Raw genomic sequence first — 21,826 nt, forward strand, 5'->3', positions numbered from 1 at the left:
TAAGGAGAAGAAACAGACTTTATTGGATTTATAGCAAAGGTTCAACAATGTATTGATGAGTTTTTGACACTCTGCTTCAACAAAGGGTCAACTTAAATGGAAAAAGAAAACTGAAGTCCTCTGCTCCTGAGGTTATATGTGTGCAGTTGCAGATATTTCAGTGATTTGATCCTCATGTTCATTCATGCTGGAACGCTTCAGTTCTCTCCCTTCAACACAGACACCAGCTCACCGTTCTCCTTCAGCTCCTGTTTAACAACGTAAACATCTCTTATCTGTCATGCAACAACTTCACATCTGGAGGCATCATTTACATAAGTAATAAATAGTGACGGGCCGTCAAATTATTCAAAAATAATGCACACGAAGGTGTTAATGCGGCACGACACTAAATGGAGTATGCATTATTACTGTATCAAATAATTTTTTCAACTAAACCACGTTACCACCGACATTGCTCATTAGTGGTTATTTTTTAAGACATCTGACAGGTTAGAAGTGCGTTTATCAAAAAAAAAAAAAAAAAAATTTTACACCCGTGGCACATTTCTCAGAATAAAGTATAAATGTATGCATTTGCTAGACCCTTTCTCCACAGAGACTTACATTCACTAAACATTTTATCCCTGGGAATCAAATTCCACAACCTTAGCGCTGATAACGCAATGTTATATATATATTAGGGCCGGGACTTTAACGCATTAATGAAGATTAATTAATTACACAAAAAAATAACGTGTTAAACATTTTTAACGCATTTTAATCACACTTATTTTTGCACCGCGGAACATTTCTCATTGTATTCGGTGAGTTCGGCGGACCGATTATACTAGAGCACCAACTAGCGTTCATGACTTCAGACAACAACAAACCACAGTGAACATGAACGAAGAAGCTGATGAGATCGCTTGGATGGAATTTTTTTTAATAAAAACCGAACGGATGGAAGCGTCGATAAGAGCATGGTTGTGTGCAAGCTATGCAACAAGGAATTCACATATCGCTGCAGCACATCGAGCCTCAAGTATCATCTCAATGCAAAACATATAGCAGCTAGCGTGGACTTCAGCCCGACTCCGAGTACAACGACTTGGTTGAACAAAAATAAACAATATTTTGTTGCTTAAGCTTATGTATTCGGTCATTATTCATGGTATACTAAAAATCCATGTGAAAAAATAACTTCTCAATGTTCTCAGGTCAAAAATTTATATGTGATTAAAATGTGATTAATTTCGATTAATTAATTACAAAGCCTCTAATTAATTAGATTAATTAATTTTTAGATTAATTAATTTTTAGATTAATTTATATATATATATATATATATATATATATATATATATATATATATATATATATATATATATATATATATATATATATATATATATATATATATATATATATATATATATATATATATATATATATATATATATATGTGTGTTACATTAAGCAGACTCATTCTGTAAGATGAATCTCATCTGTACGGTTTGTTTTTAACCATTCAGGTGTTAAGTTTAGTAGCTTTAGCTGCCCTCTACTGGATCAAAATTAGTATTGCATGGCACAATATTTCCCCAATACTACTCTAGACAATATAACACACACTTGAATTTGTAAGTGCTGTTGATGAAATTATATCTGACAGATGGGGATGCAATTCATGTATACAGCTAAAATCACCTCTGATAAGGTGAGACTTTAAATACAATTTAAGAATTTAAATACAAACCAAAAAAGCTATAAAGACACATATACTGTTAGAAAAAAAATGGTCCCAAGCTGTCACTTGGGCAGTACCCTTTAAAATGGTCCAAATATATATAATTTGGTACCAAATGTACAGTTGAGGTTGTAATATGGAGTCTTTGGTACCAATAAGCACCTTTGAGGTATTAATATGAACTCTTTTGGGCAAAGGTGTATTTTTGCAAAGGTACTGCCCCAGTGACAGCTAGTGACCATTTTTTGACCTTTTGTGTAGGTGCCTTTATGGCTTTATTGCACTTTTTGACAGTGCACTGACAGACAAATCTAACCTTTATTATGTCCAGTCCTCCGATTAGATCTCCTTTAACATACAGCTGTGGGTATGTCGGCCAGTTAGAGTAAGTCTTTAATCCTTGTCTAACCTGTAGAGACAAAAAATGTCTAATAGCATAAAAACATTGCATGCATGAACTTCAACACTGTTATCATCATATGAGTTAAAAAGAATTTTATGTCCAATGCATTTATTTTCTTGACGTTTGAGGTTTCAGTCTTATCTGATGATTGCATACACTCTTTGCTCCAAAATGATCTCAGACCCAAGGCAAAACTTATAATTATAATACTGTATGGGTGATTCTCACGAAACCATTGAAACACCACGGCACTAATGATTTTAGCTTTAAAATGTGTAATATAGTAACATTAAAAAGCATCAGAATTAACACAATACTGTGTTCTACCTTGCACAATGTGTGATTTCAACATAAGAATTTATAATTGTAAATTTTATCTCATTTTCTGCTGAAATTCTCATTACCGCAATGTGTCCGGCTTTGTTTGAACATGCATTATGTTGTAATTTAATCAAATTAACACAAAAATATTAAGAAAAAAAATAAATGGATGTTTTGCTAGACTACTTTAGATGACAGAAAAAATATTTACTGAATATTCATATATAATAATAATAAAGAAAAATTAGGAAAATGATGTGTCCATGCCTGATAGTCTCATCCTCCGCAACACTTTTTGAGAACAGTTTAAGCACACATACAGAATTTTAATAAAGTTTGATTTTGAGTAACCAAGCACATGGACCAGTTACTTCAAGATGGCTACCAGGTAAGATCATTTATACAGTTAATTTGAAATATTGTCTTGTCAGAATGCTTACACAAAATTTTGATTATCATTACCGCAACAGATGTTTATTAAATGTTAATTTAGGTAATAGAAGCATAATACTTTGATTTTAAATGCATGTGCAGAATCTCCAAATTATGTTCTTTCAGGTTCGTCATGTCATTTTGAAAAAATGTCAGTGTTGATGTTTTCTGACTGTTGCGGTAATGAGATTTTTTAGGACTCATTTTTTAAATTACGTTACAAAAAGTGTTAAATGATAAGTAAAAGTTTTTAAATTAATGTTCCCATTTACTCCAGACTTTGTTTTTCAATGTCTGGTGGGAAAAAAAGTAAATTTAAGCAATTTTTACATTTTCATGCTTGACATTTTTAAAACCAAGTTTTTGTGAGAATCACCCGTATAATTAATTGTTGCATTCTGCTGTCACGTGTTCAATGCAATGTAAAGTCAAGCCTGGTGTAATCCTCAAAAACTCTTTCAAGGTCATTAAAGACAAATTCCCTTCAGGGAAGTCACAGCTCTCGCCGGTCATGTTTGCAACGCCTCCGGGCATTTATTTCAGTCATGCAAGACTAAAGTCCTATCTACTTGAATGTTTAAGATCAAATTCTGCTAAAAAAAACTTTTTCGAGGTCGCTTCAGCTACAGCGCACAGGTTGGCAAGCGCTTCACGTGACTCTGTACAGAGCTCCGACCCCAGAGAATCATCAGTCTCTTTATTGATTAATGATTGGTTCTTTAACCTGTAAGGTGGGACTTTAGTCATCAGAATGGCAATACTGAGCATTGCTTTGTCCCCAATAATAGTATCAGCAGTGCCCAATCATGTTATATCCAATAACTTTGCCAAAAACCCCTCGGGTTTATGTCGGGAGTGGCATTTATTTTACAATAATCACCAGTTTTCTGGTTATATTATACATGTACACACTTTCGTGCTTAGAAAGCATGCTAAGAACATAAATATTAACTTTAGACTGAAAGAAAGTTCACCTCTTCATCTTCCAGTATGTCAAAGGTTTCATATTCAACCCTGAAATATTAATAAAAGAAACATTAGTGACACAACATGCACTCATTGGCTTTCAACAGCTCACAAATGGTATACATTGTCTCCTGTATTAGTTAAATACATTACGGTACGATTAGAAAAAGTGAAATTAAGTAAAATGGCTTACCCCGTGCTCTTCATTATTTCAAGGATCTGACGGCTGAATCCACATTTGGCAGTCTGGGTATTCAGAAAAACACGAATTAAGAGGGTAAAACACATTTTTCTCATCTTAAAAAGGCTACTGTAAAGTGAAGCCATCCGCTTGAAAGCCAATCAGAAGAAGTGAGCTTTAAACTCCACCAAACACACACACAGACTACTGGAAATGTTTAAAGAGCTCAGCATATGAAACGCAAGCGGATCCTCTGAGACCAAACCAGCACAGAAGCAAACTCACATTCAGAAACCTACAACTGTAACCATCTACAAACGATATTCTGAAGTGTGTCTGAATAACTAGGAAATGAAGTAGTAATAGAGAGAGCGAGCGAGAGAAAAAGAGATGAGAGATATCGCAGGGGAAAGACTTTAAACTACGGCAAAGAACGTGTTTTTTGTGTGAGTGTTAAAGATCAATACAGTTATGAGGAGAGAGGTGAGGGGTCTTTCTCCTCCATTAGGGGGGAGAGAGAGCGAGCAAGCGCAGAGCTGGAACTGCCCAGCATTGATTTCCAGTCTATCTTTGCTCCTGCACCCCTTTACTTACTGTATGTTAAAGAAAAATGTCACAGAAAATGAAACACTGTCATGATTTAGTCGACCCTGGGTCGCTCAAAACCCCTCTGACTGACTTTCGTAGTTTAAATGCAAAAGGCAAAACTTTGAACAGCCCAACTATCAGACTTTATAAGTATTAACATTTACATTGATCACTGGGAATAAAACATCTGCTATAATAAAATTAAATTACACCTGCATATTGAAAACAAACCATACTATATGCAATATTATAATTTCCTTAAAGGGGACATATTATGAAAATCTGACTTTTTCCATGTTTAAGTGCTATAATTGGGTCACCAGTGCTTGTATCAACCTAGAAAATGTAAAAAGATCAACTCAAAAAATGTTTACATTTAAAAAAGACACATTTTTGCTCACACATACAAAGTGGCAATTTTAACATGCTATAATAAATTATCTTTATGATATCTAAAACTTCACATACATACTTTGGGGACACCAAATATTTATTTGACATCTCCAAAAAGTCTTGTGAAATGTCCACTCTACATTCATAAAATTCTGGAAAGAAAAAACATCACTTCTGAAAGAAAACAGCCATGTTTTACTGTTGCAGCAAAAAAATGTATAATAATAATAGGGCCCTATAATTTCCGCGATCACGGAATCGCGGACGGAATCGCGGAATTGGCTAATTAACACGGAATCTAGTATTAACGCGGAATTTTGCGGAATTTTACATATTTTGAATAAAATTATGTTTTTGTGTGGGAGACGAACGTATGTCTGGGGGAAATGCAGACCAGAGGAAGTAAATCTGGGCGACACGCCCCTCCCGTCGTTTCAGACCCTCTCCAAAACACTGAAACCATGGCGAAGCGGCTCTACACGACTCTGCTTTCGTCAGCAAAAAAATTAAGAAATTCGACGCTAAGCACTTGGTTCCGAGCAGGTCTCACATGACTTTTATGTGACCGAAGAACTGTTATTTTGGAAGTTTTGTCAACACTCTGTTCACGGTGAGCGCAAAGATACATGCACTCTCTCATCCATGTCTGTCTCACTGTACCTCTCTCACGTGCACGCGCTCACACATCTGTCCCTATGAAGTCCGAACACAAATCCTCATGTATTTGTTCAGTTTTATGCATTTCAAGCGAGCTGAGGCAAACTAACTATCCCTCGCATTTAAAATATAATCATCTGCATCATGGCGCCGCTCTCTGTCTCTCTTTCGCTCGCACGTGCAAAGAGCTGCATGCTCATGCTGTCTTAAGTCAGATCACTATCCTGTGTATGTTTGTAAAGTTATATGCATTTCAAGCGATTGTGTATGAAATATGGATCGCGTTCCGCTGGATTGATGTGTTTAAAGCACTTCTGGAAGGCACCACTGCTTTGACACCTTGTTGTAGCCTCCTGCAACACCACTAAACAATGCATTGAATTGAGTTGTGTGTGTGTGTGCGCGCGCGCATGTGCGTGTGTAAATGCATCTTTTATAGTCATTAAGTAATCCTGTCATCCAGTTTTTCCCCAAATCATTTACATTTTAATCATTAACATTAAAGGCACACTCTTTTTATGACTAAAATAAAAGTAAAGGGTAAAAAATATAGTTGCCAAAAATTAAAACGGATAAAACGGAATTTGCAAAAATTAAAACGGAGAAAACGGAATTTGGGAAAAAATAAAACGGAATTTGGGAAAAAATAAAACGGATTTTATAGGGCCCTATAATAATTTAAATGTATTATTATTTTATTTAATAAAATATAAATATTTATTAAACTTTTATAATATAAATAAAATATGAAGTGTTCCTGTATAGCTCAGTGGTAGAGAATTATTAAAACAGCGCAAAAGATAATGGGTCTGAACCCAGAGAACATACACCGTGTGCACAACTATTAGGCAAGTTGTATTTTTGAGGATTACTTTTGTTATTGTACAACTACAGTGCTCTTGGTCAATTTAAAATGTTAACAAACTCTCAAACCTGAACCTTTAAGTAGTAAAAGTGAAGTTTTGGCTTTCTTAAGAGAATATTTATATGTACACCCTTATTATAGCTACATGAAAAAACAACATGAAACTACATGACTAACTACATGAAAAACAAAGATTTTCCCATCTCACTTTTTTCACCTGTTAAAATCAGAATAATAAACAAACTCTAAACACATATTGATTAAAAAAAGTGCACCTTGTAATGCACTGCAAGTCGATTTGGATAAAATTGTTTGACAAATGCAAAAATGTAACTCTCAAGTAAACAAAAAACCCCTGAAATAAAGAGTTACTTCTCTACATGTCTTATTGTCTTACTTTGCATGGCTTGCTTCCTTAGTATTAATTTCATTTAGGTATTGCAAACCATTGCTATATGCATAATGCACTATAGACATGTATGCCATTTTTCTGTTATTTAGATAAATCTTGCACCCCTACTAGTGCTGGGCGATCTGCCCTATTCTGAGTTCATCTTATCGTCAGCCTGTGAGATTGCCTATACACAATAGTATCGGGGGACGGGGCAGTAGTTTACTCATTTATTTTTATTTGGTAATTTTTTTACTGAATTTTTTTCACTTGATTGGTGGACAAAAAAGAATCAAGGGCAACACTGTCATGATGACAACCTTCTTAAAACTGATGCCATTAATCCGAGCGCGTCATTAAGCTCTAAAATTTCCTGCATGCCACATTTGCTGGTTTTAAACCCTTGCGCTCCTAAAAACCTTTCTAGTGCAAGGAAATGTCATAGCCATGCGTATTATAAGCTCATGTGCAAGGAAAAGTCCGAATCATGCGCATTATAAGTTCAGGTGCTAGGAGTCGCGCGCATTCAGGTCCGAGCAAGAGTCCAAGATGCGTGCATTAAGTCCAGGTGTGCGCAAAAAGGATTCCGCGTGCGTTAAAGGAATAGTCTACTCATTTTCAATATTAAAATATGTTATTACCTTAACTAAGAATTGTTGATACATCCCTCTATCATCTGTGTGCGTGCACGTAACCGCTGGAGCGCGCTGCGACGCTTCGATAGCATTTAGCTTAGCCCCATTCATTCAATGGTACCATTTAGAGATAAAGTTAGAAGTGACCAAACACATCAACGTTTTTCCTATTTAAGACGAGTAGTTATACGAGCAAGTTTGGTGGTACAAAATAAAACGTAGCGCTTTTCTAAGCGGATTTAAAAGAGGAACTATATTTTATGGCGTAATAGCACTTTTGGGAGTACTGAGAGGGTTCACTTTGGGTGAGAGAGCTTGTAAAGTGCCCAGATTCCTTATCGCACACACCTGGACTTGTAATGGGCGAGTCTTGGACTCTTGCTCGGACCTAATCGCACGCCGTGGCATGGGCGACTTCTAGCACCTGAACTTATAATGCGCATGAATTGGACTCTTCTTCGCACATGAGCTTGTGTGTAGGGGTTTAAAACCAGCGTTTCCTGCTCCATGGCATGCAGGAAATTTCAAAGCCCCTGTCCTTTGGGGTGCACCGAAATTTTGGTCGCCGAGAATTTCGGCCGAAAATGGCATTATCGGTTTCGGGCCGAAATAAAAAATCCAGCCGGAAATGTCAAACGAAAATGAATGTCAACCGCGCCCCTCCCATCCGTGCGCTAGAGCTTTGGTTTCACTCACGGTGATCAGTCGTCGTCCACCCCTCCCCTTCGTGCTCAAGCAGGTTTCACTCACGGTCGAGCTGTTTGCACACAGTTAGTACACAGTGATAGCCAAAATGCAATTGTACTAATAATTGGCATAATAATTTATTTCGGTGTTTCGGTTTCTCGGCCATGGTTTCCTTTTTTCGGTTTTCTGTTTCGGCCAAGAATTTTCATTTCGGTGCATCCCTAGAGTTGCCCTTACAGAAGATCAGGTTTTTTGTCCACCAATCAATTGCCTTGTTATAAATAAGTAAAAATAAACAAATAAATAAGTAAAGTGTACTCACCTCTTTGTTGCCCTTCATGAAGAGCATGACGGGTGATTTATTGATGAGTGATTTCAGCCTGTTAAGAGAAAAACTATTAAAAACCAATTCAAGTCCAAACCAGAGCAGATGAAGAGTTTGGTTCCAAAATGCATTAAATCAGTATTGTATCAGGTCAGTATTAAAAAGTAAATTCTTCATTTTATGCAAAATCTGATATCCGCCATATTATTCTGTCATGAATGCAATAAATCCACTTTTTGAATAAATCCGCGCTTTGAATACACACAGAATCCTAGTTTTGCTCATCTACTTTGTACTTCATGATCAACAAACAAACAAAAACAAAATAATACTTTTGTTGGCATTGATAAACCTGTGGTGGTTTACTGTGACGGGAAAGAAATGTAAGGCATCAAAATCAAATAATTTGCGTGAGAGGCACTCAGGTGAAGGAAAAATGCCGGCTGTTGCTTGTTCTCACACGACAACATCAAACTTCTGTCATGCTAACACATTGACCCCAGAGGATCTTATGAAAAACTTTCCATTATTTTACTGGAAGTTATTTAAAATCGAGCAGGACCAAAACATTTTACAGCTGACTGCTGTCAAAAAAGTTCAGCGAAGATGTCCCAAGGACAACAGCAGCAATGACAGTGTTCGTAATATGACAAAGTAAGTGTTTTGATTAATGCCATTAATGTTTATTTTTTAATCAGTGTGTACCACTAGTCAACTAAGTAAGGGATAATGTAGAGGCAGCCGGTAGTTATTGGGAAATAAGCCCCGACAGTGTGATCAGGACCCGACGCGAAGCGGAGGGTCTTGTATCACACTGAAGGAGCTTATTTTCCAATAACTACCGGCTGCCTGTACATTATCCCGCTTATTAAACGGCTACTTGCCACATAAGGAAAAAAAACTGGACATGAATATGAATTTGAAACATTTTATTGGCATATTCGTTTTAAATTAACATTTTTATCCTTCCGCTAAACTTTGCACAGATGCATAAAATGATCGTAATACCTTATTAAGATCCTCTGCTTCATACTTGTCTGTCTCCATTATTTCTCTTTTAGCCAGTCTTTGAGAAGTTTTAATCCCCATTCTGTATTTTTGTGTGTGTTGGCTTCGTAGCTGTCATGCTCTATTTTGTCAAGTTCAGTCTCAGTAAGCTGTCTGTGTCTTGCCGTGTTTGTCCAGTGTTTGTTACAAGATGGCACCAAACAGACAGTAATCTTTATTGATCTTTATTGGCGCGGAGCGATTTTACTCGTGCAAGTAGTCCGGCTATGCGTTATTAATTTGGAGCAGTTATTATTCGAAAAGAACGAACCTGCAAATGTCTCACCTGACTAATCAGAATCAAGCATTCCAGAGAGCCGTGTAATAAATGAATATAACATGGCAAATATGAATGCACATTTATATACTGATTCAATCCACACTATTCCTGAGGTAAATGCGGGCGACGCCATCTTGAGCTCAGATGGGTAAAACTTCCGGTGAGCCACTACAGCTAGTAGTCCTATTGCGAGGGATACGAGTCTGCCGTTTTGACTGGCATTTTAATGCTTATTATGAAATCCAGGAAGATCGCCATAATTTGTGCAGTTAGGGTTAACATAATAGATGATACAAACGCAGTAAATCTTTACAAAACGGTTGTTTTTACTATAATACACGCACAAGAACTGAATGTTTATGTGGCGCATGTGCATCTATTAACTGTATCCACACATCCATCCAGTAAAACCGTTCATACAAACTGACAGTGAACAATAAATACAATAATTATTCAAAAACAACATATTATGCAGATAAAAATATGCTGATTTATTTATTCTGCTACTATATATTATTACAAAAATTAGATTACAGTACATAATAGCCTACGACATTAACTGCTTATTGGTTAATGTTTATAATAGTTCGTGATGTGTTACGCATACCATTACTTTTGTTGTGTTTTAAATGAATTATTTAAGCAAATAATTTCATAACCTCATGTCTTATTTACTGTATAATATTTTCATAAAACGAAAACTGAAACATGTAATAGGAGTTTAATATGTTTATTATGGTTTGTTTAAATAACTTACATTGTATTGAATGAGAAGCAAGTTACTGCTGCTGTCGGATCGCGTGAAGCTTGATGTGTAGCCATACAACCTCGATAAGTCGATTAAAAATTGCCGTTTAAAAAAAACTCACACCAGGGACAGTTGTGACATTTTAAACCATCACCTGAAACGTTTAAAAACAAGAAGTCTCTGTATATTCCATGTATTAAACACTCGACTGACTGTCCCACTGTAGAGATACGGCATGTCTCTGTGCTTTTATTTGCACATTGAAGATCCATCACCCCTGAGGAACAACATGAAACGATTGAATATATCTTGATGTATCAGGACACTTCTTCATTTCATCCTCACACTGGTTCATACATGAAATTATGACCGTAATCATCATGGAAATCACCGGCTCTGGTCCAGTGACAGTACGCGCCGGAAGTCGCACCCACAATTCGCGCAAAGCGTCATGGGGCATAGGAATAGTGTGGATAGATTTATAGCATTTAAAAAAAACACTTGTCATGGATTTATTTCATTATGCGGAAAAAAATATCCGTTTTCATAATAAATCTTTGAAAATCAAATTATAGATTTGAATTATTTATGTATTTATAACCTAAAGAGATGCTATGTGAAACTTTGTAACAGAAAACAGTAGTTTTCATCTTGTCACTTTCTTGGTATAGAAAACACATGGATTTATTGTGTTTTGGAACCAAACTCTTCAGACAATGTTTGGGTGCGTGTGCATCTGTCTGTACCTGTGTTCCAGCGAGACGGTTTTGGGGAAAGTATTCTCAATCTCACCAGACTCAACAAGCTCCTGTGGAGTACATAAAACATCTCTGAATCCCACTAGCGTTCAACAGCACACACGCAAACACAGACTCGCCTTTCATGAGTACCAGCTTCCTGCTGAGATATTTTACCTCGCTGTTAAGGTAAATTCACTATCTTAATGAGGAAGAGCCAGCACGACTTGTGAGAAGAGAGAAAAGAAAGAGGGCTAATCTCGCCCTCCTCTCTCAGCAGGGATGCTCAGTTTGCTTTAAACAGTATGAGCTCGCTGGGAATGTAGAGCAACAAAGCTAATAACAGCTAGCCAGGAACACACAAATCGTCTGACATGTGAACAGTTAATGTACATACACAAGATAAATGCAGAACATCTGTGTTGAAAAAACAATAAGAGCGATATCTTCACACCTTTATAATGTCCAATCCTCCGATGAGGTCGCCGTTGACGTAGACTTGCGGATAAGTCGGCCAGTTAGAGTAAGTCTTGAGTCCCTGTCGGACATCTTCATCTGAGAGAATGTCAAAACTGCTGAACTGTATGTTGTGGTCCTTCAAGATCTGAACCAGCTGACGACTAAAGCCTATAAACAACACAACAAATAATCAAGCATAACTTCATTTAAAAACAGCTGTGCCAAAGTTTAAAAGGGACATATTTTTAAGATGTCAAATAAATCTTCAATGTCACCAAAGTACGTATGTAAAGTTTTAGCTCAAAATACCATATAGATCATGTATTATAACATGTTAAAATTGCCACTTTGTAGGTTCAATCAAAATTGTGCTGTGTTTGGGGGTGTCCTGTTAAATGCAAATAAGCTGATCTCTGCACTAAATGAAAGTGCCGTGGTTGGGTAGTGCAGATTAAGGGGCAGTATTATCTCCCTCTGACATCACAAGGGGAGCCAAATTTCAATTACCTATATTTATACATGCTTGCAGAGAATGGTTTACCAAAACTAAGTTACTGGGTTGATCTGTTTCACATTTTCTATGTTGATAGAAGCACCGGGGACACAATTACAGCACTTAAACATGAAAAAAGTCAGATTTTTGTGATATGTGCTCCCTTTAATATTTTGTGTGCCAGATCTCTGAATGATTTAGTTTTGCTTAAGGTATAGCAATTAGGCCCTGGGAATATATTGAATATTTAATTTTATCAAGATAATTGTTTAGACCAGGGGTCTCCACAATAGATAAAACAAATCTCGATGGCTACTTTTTAATAAGTTAAAAAAACTTGATTTTATTTTATTTTACTTGTTAATATGTTTCATCATTGTTTAAAATGCTAACATACATAAAAGCCAAGCTAATACAAAAAATTTAAAATTGAGGCTATTAATAGAATGTGATTTGGCGGGCAACTCACAGACTCCGTGCAGGCAACCTGGTGCCCATGGGCACCATGTTGGAGACCACTGGCTTAGACGGTATAAAATAACCAACCGTCTGCTTACCATTATCAAATTAGCTTATTTTGTGTTTAACAGAATAAACAAACTCATACTTGACTCATACGACATGAGGGTGAGTAGATAATGATTTTTGGGTGAACTATCCCTAAATTAAGCTAGTACTAGGCCTTAGTTTTATTAGGACATTTAAGTAGTTTTCACAAACATAACTTATAAAAAACATTACCGTGTGCATCTTGAGGCAAAACACTGACATATTTTACGATATGTGAGTGCAAGCTGTTTTTAGTTAAGACGACTCAAACAAGCATTTTATTCTGAGACTAAGCTTAAACCCTGACCGGAAAACTGCCCCAATATTTTGCTAGTCTACAGCATGCTAAATCGTACAATCACAAATTAGCTTATAGTGAGGTAATGCATGTTCACAAGCAGAATACTGCGCATGCTGCTGACGTGACCTGCAGACATAATTGCCAACGTTTTTTTAACTTTTTTATTTAAGCCATTATGCAAACATTGTAAACAATACTTAAAGCAACACCAAAGAGTTTTTTTTATCTTAAAATAACGTTTCCAAAAAGGTTTCAGTCATTCATCCACTCAAAACAGGGTGAACGGCACTTTCACATTCGCTTTGTAGCCCTCTAGCGGCCAAAACCGCACTAAAGAAGTTTCCAACCGTCGGGTCACGGTCCTGTAGTTTGAGTGAAAACTACAAAAACTTGCTTTACGGCAGACCTACAATCCAATCAGGGCCAGCTATGCTGCAGTATTTACAACAGTGGTAATGAACAATTCCCCTTCTAACCTGTAGGTGGAGCAAAGAGCCAGAGTTCTTTAGTGTTGCTTTAAACAGACCATAAAAATGCACAAATTACTTGCCAGCGTATTCTGTTTCTGTACGCTGGCAACTATGTCAGCAGATGAACTCAGCAGCATGCGCTGTAGTCTGCTCATGAAATCGCACTGAATGACCAAGGAGGAGTCAAATTGTTAAATAAAATCATTTGTTTTCATTTTGTTTTCATTGTGCACAAAAGTGTTCATAATATCATTATTGAACTACTGATGACACATGGACCTTTTTGGTGATGTCTTTCATTCTTTTCTGGGCTTGATTGTGAAAACAAAACTGCAGTCTATGGGACAGTAACCAGCCTCCCAGTTTTCATTCAAAATATAAAAAAATGTTGCGGTGAACCCTTTAACCCTCAATTGCTCCTTGGGGTCTATATGACCCCAAACGACATTTCATTGGTTAACAAAAAAGTTTCCCTTCATCTCAGAGATGTTAAACTTTGTGACTTTTCCTAAATAATCTATCTTTACATACACCAAAAAACTGGGCTTGATTTGGTTGTTCTAAAGATATGTTAAAATTTTTTTATCATTCTGTCCCTTGGGGTCAATATGACCCCAATTGAAAGTGAATGGGAAATGCAAAAAATTTACTTTTTTACAGAGAGCATTTTAATAAACAAACAAATGTAACAAATGTAGAAAAAAGATATAAAGGGGTGTAACCTAATGCACGCACATGTACACTCTCTCTCTCACACACACAAACACACACACAAACACAGACACACACACATGCTCTCTGCCTATCACACACATTCTCTCAAGCACACATGCTGGCTCTCTCTCTCTCTCACACACGCGCACACGCACGCACACACACGCAGTCAAATTTCTATGACATTTTGTAAAAACAGACAAAATGCATCAAAAACTATAAAAAAAAAATACTTTTTGACATAATATTTATTTGTAATATCCTTTGTAATGTTTATATAAACATACATTCACAAAATGTATCACAAAAGTAATGATTTGAGCAGTTGTCCATATTCAGGAAAATGAATGGGTCTCTATGGGAATCTGCCGGTCTAAATGTTTTAATTCCTACACTCTAATTCTTTTATGTTTTTTCTAAAAACCGATGCCTGAATTCAACACCTCACACCTATATCAATATCTAAAAACAATTTAAATCAAATTTAAATCATAATTTATGTTAATTTTCATAAAAATTTGATATTTGTCAGGCAAGCCAATGGTGTAGTTGAGGATTTTAGTGGTAAACAGGTACAAAAGTACTTCAAATCTCTCAAAACACAGCATTAATGTATAGATGAGAAGTAAACAAAAAAATATATATATTATTTGTATTATTAAAAATGTATATTTTTCTTACAATTATGCTTTCAATTTTGGGGTCATATAGACCCCAAGGGCCAAAAGTGTAAACAGAAAATGAGGAGCGTTTGAGGGTTAAACAAGGTGATTTCTACATTTAAAAATTTTCATATGAGATGAATACAAGTAAAAAATGTGGGAACTTAAGATGAAAGAGATCTTGGGATATTAGATGATGTATTAGATGGGAGGAGATGAAGATAACAAGACGCATGAGAAACAGCTTGAAAGAGGAGGGGGTAGAGAGAGAGTGAGAGAGAGAGAGAGAGAGAGAGAGAGAGAGAGAGAGATGTAAAAGGTGATGTGTATGAGCCCATGTAGCCCCTACAGTAAAACACCCATTTTCATCTTGTGCTGCTCATGAGGGAATTCATTATAAAACAGCTCCAGGCGGATCACTTGTGCGTATGCATTTGCTGGTATATTAGCTCGACTCTATCATAGCGGGCAAACACACGGGCAGCTGCTTTCTCTGGCTCCGGGCAAACTCCAGCAGACACGCTGCATTGATTGCCGAGTTCTTTCCCAACTCTATGCCTGCACCTAGAGGGGGCGAATTCGGCTCGCTCCGCCCGACTTCGCTTCAGGAGAGGGGCCGTGCCAGAGCCTCGTACCTTTTGAAGGACAGCCCACTCAGAGCGCAAGAAAAAAAAGACCCGAATTTAAATACGGACCTTTAACCTTATAAATTGCGCTAGATAGTTGCTTTAGAGATAGCGTTAGCCAAACACTTGATCATTTGGCCCTGCGCTTTTATTGAAACTAGAAAGTGTGGAAAACCCAAAGCACGCCACCGACAGGCTTGACTCTCTCTCGATGCATCATTTCCTGATTTGGATATCAGCCAAGTGAATGAAAACATCTAAACGTTTCTAATATCTCTGACCCAGTGACGCCTGGTACGGCTTCAAAATAGCACGAGCAACAGGTTTTGGGCTTAAGAGACTAAACAGCGTAAACTCTGAAGATTTTCTATTAATAAAGCAGCGCTGGAGGAGCTGGCAGCTGTTGAAAGGCGAACATCACGTTTGTGAAGAGGATTCAATATTGTTTGTATTTTGATCTCGGTCTTCCCCAGACCCCGTCTTCAATTCTGAAGACCTCTCTCTTTAGACAGCCAAAACGTCAAACGCTTTATGCCTCGGTCCATGTGGAAATATGCACTTTGAACTAAAAAGCAGCTTGCTCTGAAAGGAAACAAGAAATTAAAGCGAGGATGTTTTGAAACACTGAACCAATGCCTCTCTGACTGTAGGAAAGAAACTGAACCAAAGCAAATGAAATCAGTGAGATCTTATTGGAAACAAGTATAAAGGAAAACCAACAAAAAAAAAATCACAGATTTTTTAGCACTTAATTTCTCATTCCTCTATTATAAATATCTATTTGGAATTATACAAAATATTAAAATTAATTTTGCAATAATTTTTGTAATGCCACTAAAGCCATTTTCACACATATTATTGAAAATACACAAATAATATATCTTGAAATTTGCTATGAAAAGTACTTATATGCACTAGAGCTGCAACTAACGACTATTTCTTCTGTCAACTAATCTAGCGATTATTTTTCCGATTAGTCGACTACTCTAACGATTATTTTTTATTATTAATTAATATAGGGGTGGTTTCCCGGACAGGGATTAGTTTAAACCAGGACTAGGCCTTAGTTTAATTAGGAAATATAACTAGTTTTAACAGACATGCCTTACTTAAAACATTATTGGCGTGCATTTTGAGGCAAAACAAAGGGCACTGATGTATTTAAAGATATGTCAGTGCAAGTTGTTTTCAGTTTGGACAGCTCTTACATTTATTTTAGTCTAGGACTAGTCTAATCCCTGACCGGGAAACCACCCCATAGTGTTCTTTTTTTTTGATTAGCTATTTAATCTGTTGGATAATCTGTTTTTCTACTCTCTGTCTGATCTGACAGTCATTGTTTGTTTTATTGTATTTAACACAACTGAATGCTATTTTCACATATTATCTGTTCTGTTGTCAGACATATAGGGGCGGTTTCCCAGACAGGGATTAGACTAGTCCTAGACTAAAATAAATATAAGAGCTGTTCAAACTGAAAACACCTTGCACTGACAAATCTTAAAATACATCAGTGCCCTTAGTTTGGCCTTAAAATGCACACAAGTAATGTTTTTAGTAAGGCATGTTTGTTTAAACTAATTATATTTCCTAATTAAACTAAGGTCTAGTCCTGGCTTAAGCTAATCTCTGTCCAGGAAACCACCCCAAAGACTATTAAAATAGTGACTAAACATGACCCAATAACCTTGTGTTTAATCCAACCAGCTGTTACTTTAACTACTAAGTTACTAAAATCTTGATTTTTAACGCGACATCGTAGACAATTCGGCGCAAATTAAAAAATTGCCATTACACAGAGTTACTACAGAAGGCATGCGCGGGCATAGGAGAGAGAGAGCTCGCGCACAAGCACATAGAGAACCATTGTGTGTGGGAAAACACTGCTAACCTTTCATGATAAACTCGAATCAGTCGTCTTCTCTGTCAGTAACATCTGACGTTTACGTGAAAATGCAAGTACGCCGAGGAATCCGCATGGAAAACACAGCCAACTTTTAATTCTTTCACTCAGTGATGAGAGGCGCTGTCTAGGGGCTTCACGCAGAGAGAGAGAGAGAGAGCGTGCACAAGAGAGGCACCACCGATCGCTCACAACAATAAATGACGCAGTTTTAAATGAAAATAAAAATGTAAATGTTGCGGCAATTGTTGATTTTGTGGCGCACACAAACAAATCAATGTATGGGAAACACTGCCAGCAGCAGAAGCCGCCATTACGCGAGATGAATGTAAACAGCGTGACGCGTCAACGCATTTTACGCATGTCGACTTATTTTCGTAGTCGACGTAATCGATGACGTCGACGCGTCGTTGCAGCACTAATATGCACAAAATAACAGATCTATAAAAAATCAACTTGTTGTAGAAACCATGCAAATTAATAAACCATCTACACAGAAAACTGCATTTTTACAGGATTTGAAGATTTGACAGGTTTCTCACAGGCAGTGACATCAGCACCTATTGTCAGCCTAGGCATGAGTGGCGGCCGGTGAATTCTCTTCCAAGGGGCGGGACTTCAAAATATGTGTTCGGTGCTTCATGTGAACCTATGTGCATCACGTGTCATGTCAAAATAAGTGCCTGTGGCACATGCGTCGAAAGGGTTTATGATAAAAGAGACGCTCACGTTTACAAATACTCGCAAGACAATAACTTAACACAAAACTCGGATTTCACATGAGATCAAGTATCTGGCAAACGTGAGCGTCTCTTTTATCATAAACCCCGTCTGCAGCAGGCACGTATTTTGACACGACGCGTGATGCACACAGGTCCACATGACGCGCAGAACACACACCTTGGCATGACAAGCCACACACAGAGTTCCCACACCTTAGTTAACTTCACATTCAAGGACCTTTCAAGGATTTTCCAGGTCCAATACCCTCAAATTCAAAGACTAAATGTGGGGGACACATTTCAAGTGAGAGCAAGGTTACATCGTGTTACCTTTTAAGATACATTGTTGCAGTTCCCTTTCGAGGAAACTTGTGCTGCGTCACTGCGGTGAAACTTTTGGGACGCCTCCAGGGGTAAGTGCGTCTGAATGTGTATATCAAATTCAACCAATGGTGAGGATTAACAACAAAGGCAGGGTGACGCGGGAGCCAAGAAGTATATCGCTATCTGAAATATTGCCAAAGACAGCTTTACAGGGACGCAGGAAGTATGACAAGGGAGACGCAGCGTCTCGTTCCCTTTGTCAGGGAACAACAGTTACATACGTAACCCGAGACGTTTTCATGTGCCAAACACAACTATGCAAAAAAGCATTTTGGTATGAATCAACATTTGCATACAGAAGATATAAGCATTTAAAGCAAAAAGTTTAGCATGTGTGCTTAAAAAGTCTAGAATTTTTATGATATTATCCTACACTACACAGGGAATAATATGGATTTTTATCCAGAATACTTCTTGCATAAAGTAGATTCAAGCACTTTTAATGACCTGGATCTATCTATGTATATTTTCAAAAACTTCCCAGGGCCTTGAATTATTTTCCCCAGATTCACAAACTTTCAAGAATTTCAAGGACCCGTAGGAACCATGAAAAGAGGTATATGATATAGGAAAAAATGCCCACATGATGGCATCTATGACTCTATGATTTAAAGCTATTTTTACCAACCAAACTTACTGTATGTTTCTCTCTCTCTCTCTCTCTCTCACAATGATGTTGAATAAATACTCTTAATAGCCCCTAACCTTAAACACAAGTACAAGTAAACATGTATTTACCGCAGCGAGGTTCCTGGGGCGTTCCCTTAATAAAGACCATGCAAGGCGCGGCGTTGATCAGCTTCTTCAGTCTCTCATTGAGATCCTCTTTAGGGACGTCCCCCACCCCTGCAGCTCCGCCCCCACCGGACCCCAACCTCTGCACCTTATTGGTCAGCTCAGGGGCATGTGCACCGTCCAACCTGTCAATCTTCTCACCGCCCTAAGGGTTGTTGGTAAACAAATAAAAAAACACAAGTGTGAGGAGTGATAGATTGAGGAAAAAAACAGCATTAATTTTTTAGGATGCTTGTCAGTTTGTTTAGATTGTTTGCAGGGAGAGAGAGGGAAAACGGGCCGCAGGCACTTTTGGTTCTTTGACACGATACGTTAAGAGAAAGAAAGTCTTGCCAAGCCGCGTGTTTGTTTAACCTCCGATTATTTCTCAGTTGCTTGTTTCTAACGCAAGGAGATTTCAGAGCCCGGATTAATCGAACTTTCCCAACAGGCTCGGGTTTTTCCAACCTCTCCTCTGACAAATAAAGAGCTACACAAAACAATATCAAACCACTTCTAACATAGATTAAAGCTGTGAATACTGAAAAAACTAAATGTAATGTCAATCATCATGTTTTATGAACTCACAAAAATTTAAAAGAAATTATGTTTTTTGAAGAAAACACTCCAGGATTTTTCTCATTTTAATGGACTTCAATGGACCCCAACACTAAACAGTTTCAATGCAGTTCAAAATGGCAGCTCCAAAGGACTCCAAACGATCCCAAACGAGGCACAAGGGTCCCATCCAGCGAAACGACCGTCAACCTTGGCAAGAAAAATACAAAATATGCACTTTTAAACCACAACTTCTGTTCTTCCCCCGGCTGTGTGACGAGCCAGAGCGACCTCACGTAATTGCGATATGACTTCGAAAGGTCACATGTTACATATGTGAAACGCACATTTGCGGACCATTTTAAACAATAAACTGACACAAAGACATTAATTAGTTTTATTCAACATACAATAATGTCTGAACGGTCCTCTTTCTCCACACTAGTAAACACTGGGGCGTAGTTTCGCATACGTTATCCGTGCCCTCTTGATGTGATGACGTATTACGTGAGGTCGCGCTGGCACGTCACAGGACCGGAGGAAGAAGAGAAGTTGTTTGAATTTTTTTATTTTTTAAGAGAAGTTTTTTTTATTTTTCTTGCCAAAAATGACAATCGTTTTGCTAGATAAGACCCTTATGCCTCGTTTGAGATCATTTAAAGTCCTTTGAAACTGCAAGTTTAAACTGCGTTAAAACTGTAAACTGTTGGGGTCCATTAAAATCCATTAAAATGAGAAAAATCCTGGAATTTTTTCCTCAAAAAACATAATTTCTACAAAGAAAAACATCAACATTTTGGATGACATGGTGGTGAGGAAATTATTTATTTTTTAAGAAAATTTACTAATCTTTTAAGATGTAGAAAATATTTTATTTGATAAGGAATCATGATTAAATACGCTTGTCATGTATTGACTTTGCTTTTAGTAGGGATGCTCCAATCAGGATTTTTGCAGCCGATACCGAGTACCATTTTGTTGTCTTTGTGATCGGCCGATACCAATGCCGATATCGGTTCTTCAAGCTGACGTGCAAGCTCTTTGATGACTGTAACTGTTAACATTTTTTCTAGATAAAGTAATACCACAAATGTTGCCTATCTTTGCATATTTCAAAAGAAAACTATATGAACTAAATACATTTTTGGTTGTGATAATCCTATTAGTGGCTGAACTAACCTTCCAAAAATTTTAGCTTAAATGTGAAGTCAAACAGGCCTGATGAAATGCCATAGAGTTGTGTGTGAAGTTTTACCTTGAAGAAGAGGAAGGTGGGAACTGAAGCGATCTCATATTTCTCAGAAACCTCAGGGACTGCCTCTGCCTCCAGCTAAAGACAGCGAGAGAGAGAGAGAGAGAAAGAGAGAGAGAGAGTACTGTCCTAATGATTCTTTATAATCCACATTAAAAAAACATCACACACACATCAACACGTCAAACATAACACAAAATGACACTTTATTTGGCCTTAAAAACAACAGTTAATGCAGCAAAATAAAACTTTTGCAAGGAATATTAATTAAGTCAAGCAGCATCGGGGTTAACTACAACACATCTAAACTCAAATCTGTTCGCTGTCCATGGTGCGTTAAATGGGTCCTAAAAATAACGTGTTTCACATCGTTTCAGTCTGACACAGAGACCTCAGGGCAGAAACAGACACATAAACATCAGTGAATGTCCTGACACATTTATACACCAGATATTATAATCCATAAATCTCAAAGCAGAGTGATTTTTATGGTCAAACTGGAACTTCTGTTGGTCAAGTATCACAGGAGCTACACGTAAAGGCGCAGCGTGTAAAGTTTAGGAGGATCACTTGA

The 21,826-nt window shown here is 37.3% G+C and overlaps 1 protein-coding gene across 1 annotated transcript in view; it reads right to left on the reverse strand.

Moving 5' to 3' along the window:
* glrx3 (glutaredoxin 3) overlaps positions 1–21,826 on the reverse strand; it is a 28,169-nt gene continuing 6,343 nt past the window's right edge. Inside the window, exons 3-11 of the mRNA XM_073867183.1 lie at positions 21,256–21,330; positions 19,407–19,608; positions 11,840–12,012; positions 11,395–11,456; positions 8,571–8,628; positions 4,045–4,097; positions 3,860–3,899; positions 2,046–2,138; positions 1–248 (exon numbers count right to left, since the gene is read on the reverse strand). Coding sequence (XP_073723284.1) covers positions 198–248; positions 2,046–2,138; positions 3,860–3,899; positions 4,045–4,097; positions 8,571–8,628; positions 11,395–11,456; positions 11,840–12,012; positions 19,407–19,608; positions 21,256–21,330 — 807 coding nt within the window. The 3' untranslated portion in view covers positions 1–197. The remainder of the gene's footprint in view (positions 249–2,045; positions 2,139–3,859; positions 3,900–4,044; positions 4,098–8,570; positions 8,629–11,394; positions 11,457–11,839; positions 12,013–19,406; positions 19,609–21,255; positions 21,331–21,826) is intronic.

The sequence above is a fragment of the Misgurnus anguillicaudatus genome, chromosome 4, assembly GCF_027580225.2.
Source record: "Misgurnus anguillicaudatus chromosome 4, ASM2758022v2, whole genome shotgun sequence".
In the NCBI taxonomy this organism is placed as follows: Eukaryota; Metazoa; Chordata; class Actinopteri; order Cypriniformes; family Cobitidae; genus Misgurnus; species Misgurnus anguillicaudatus.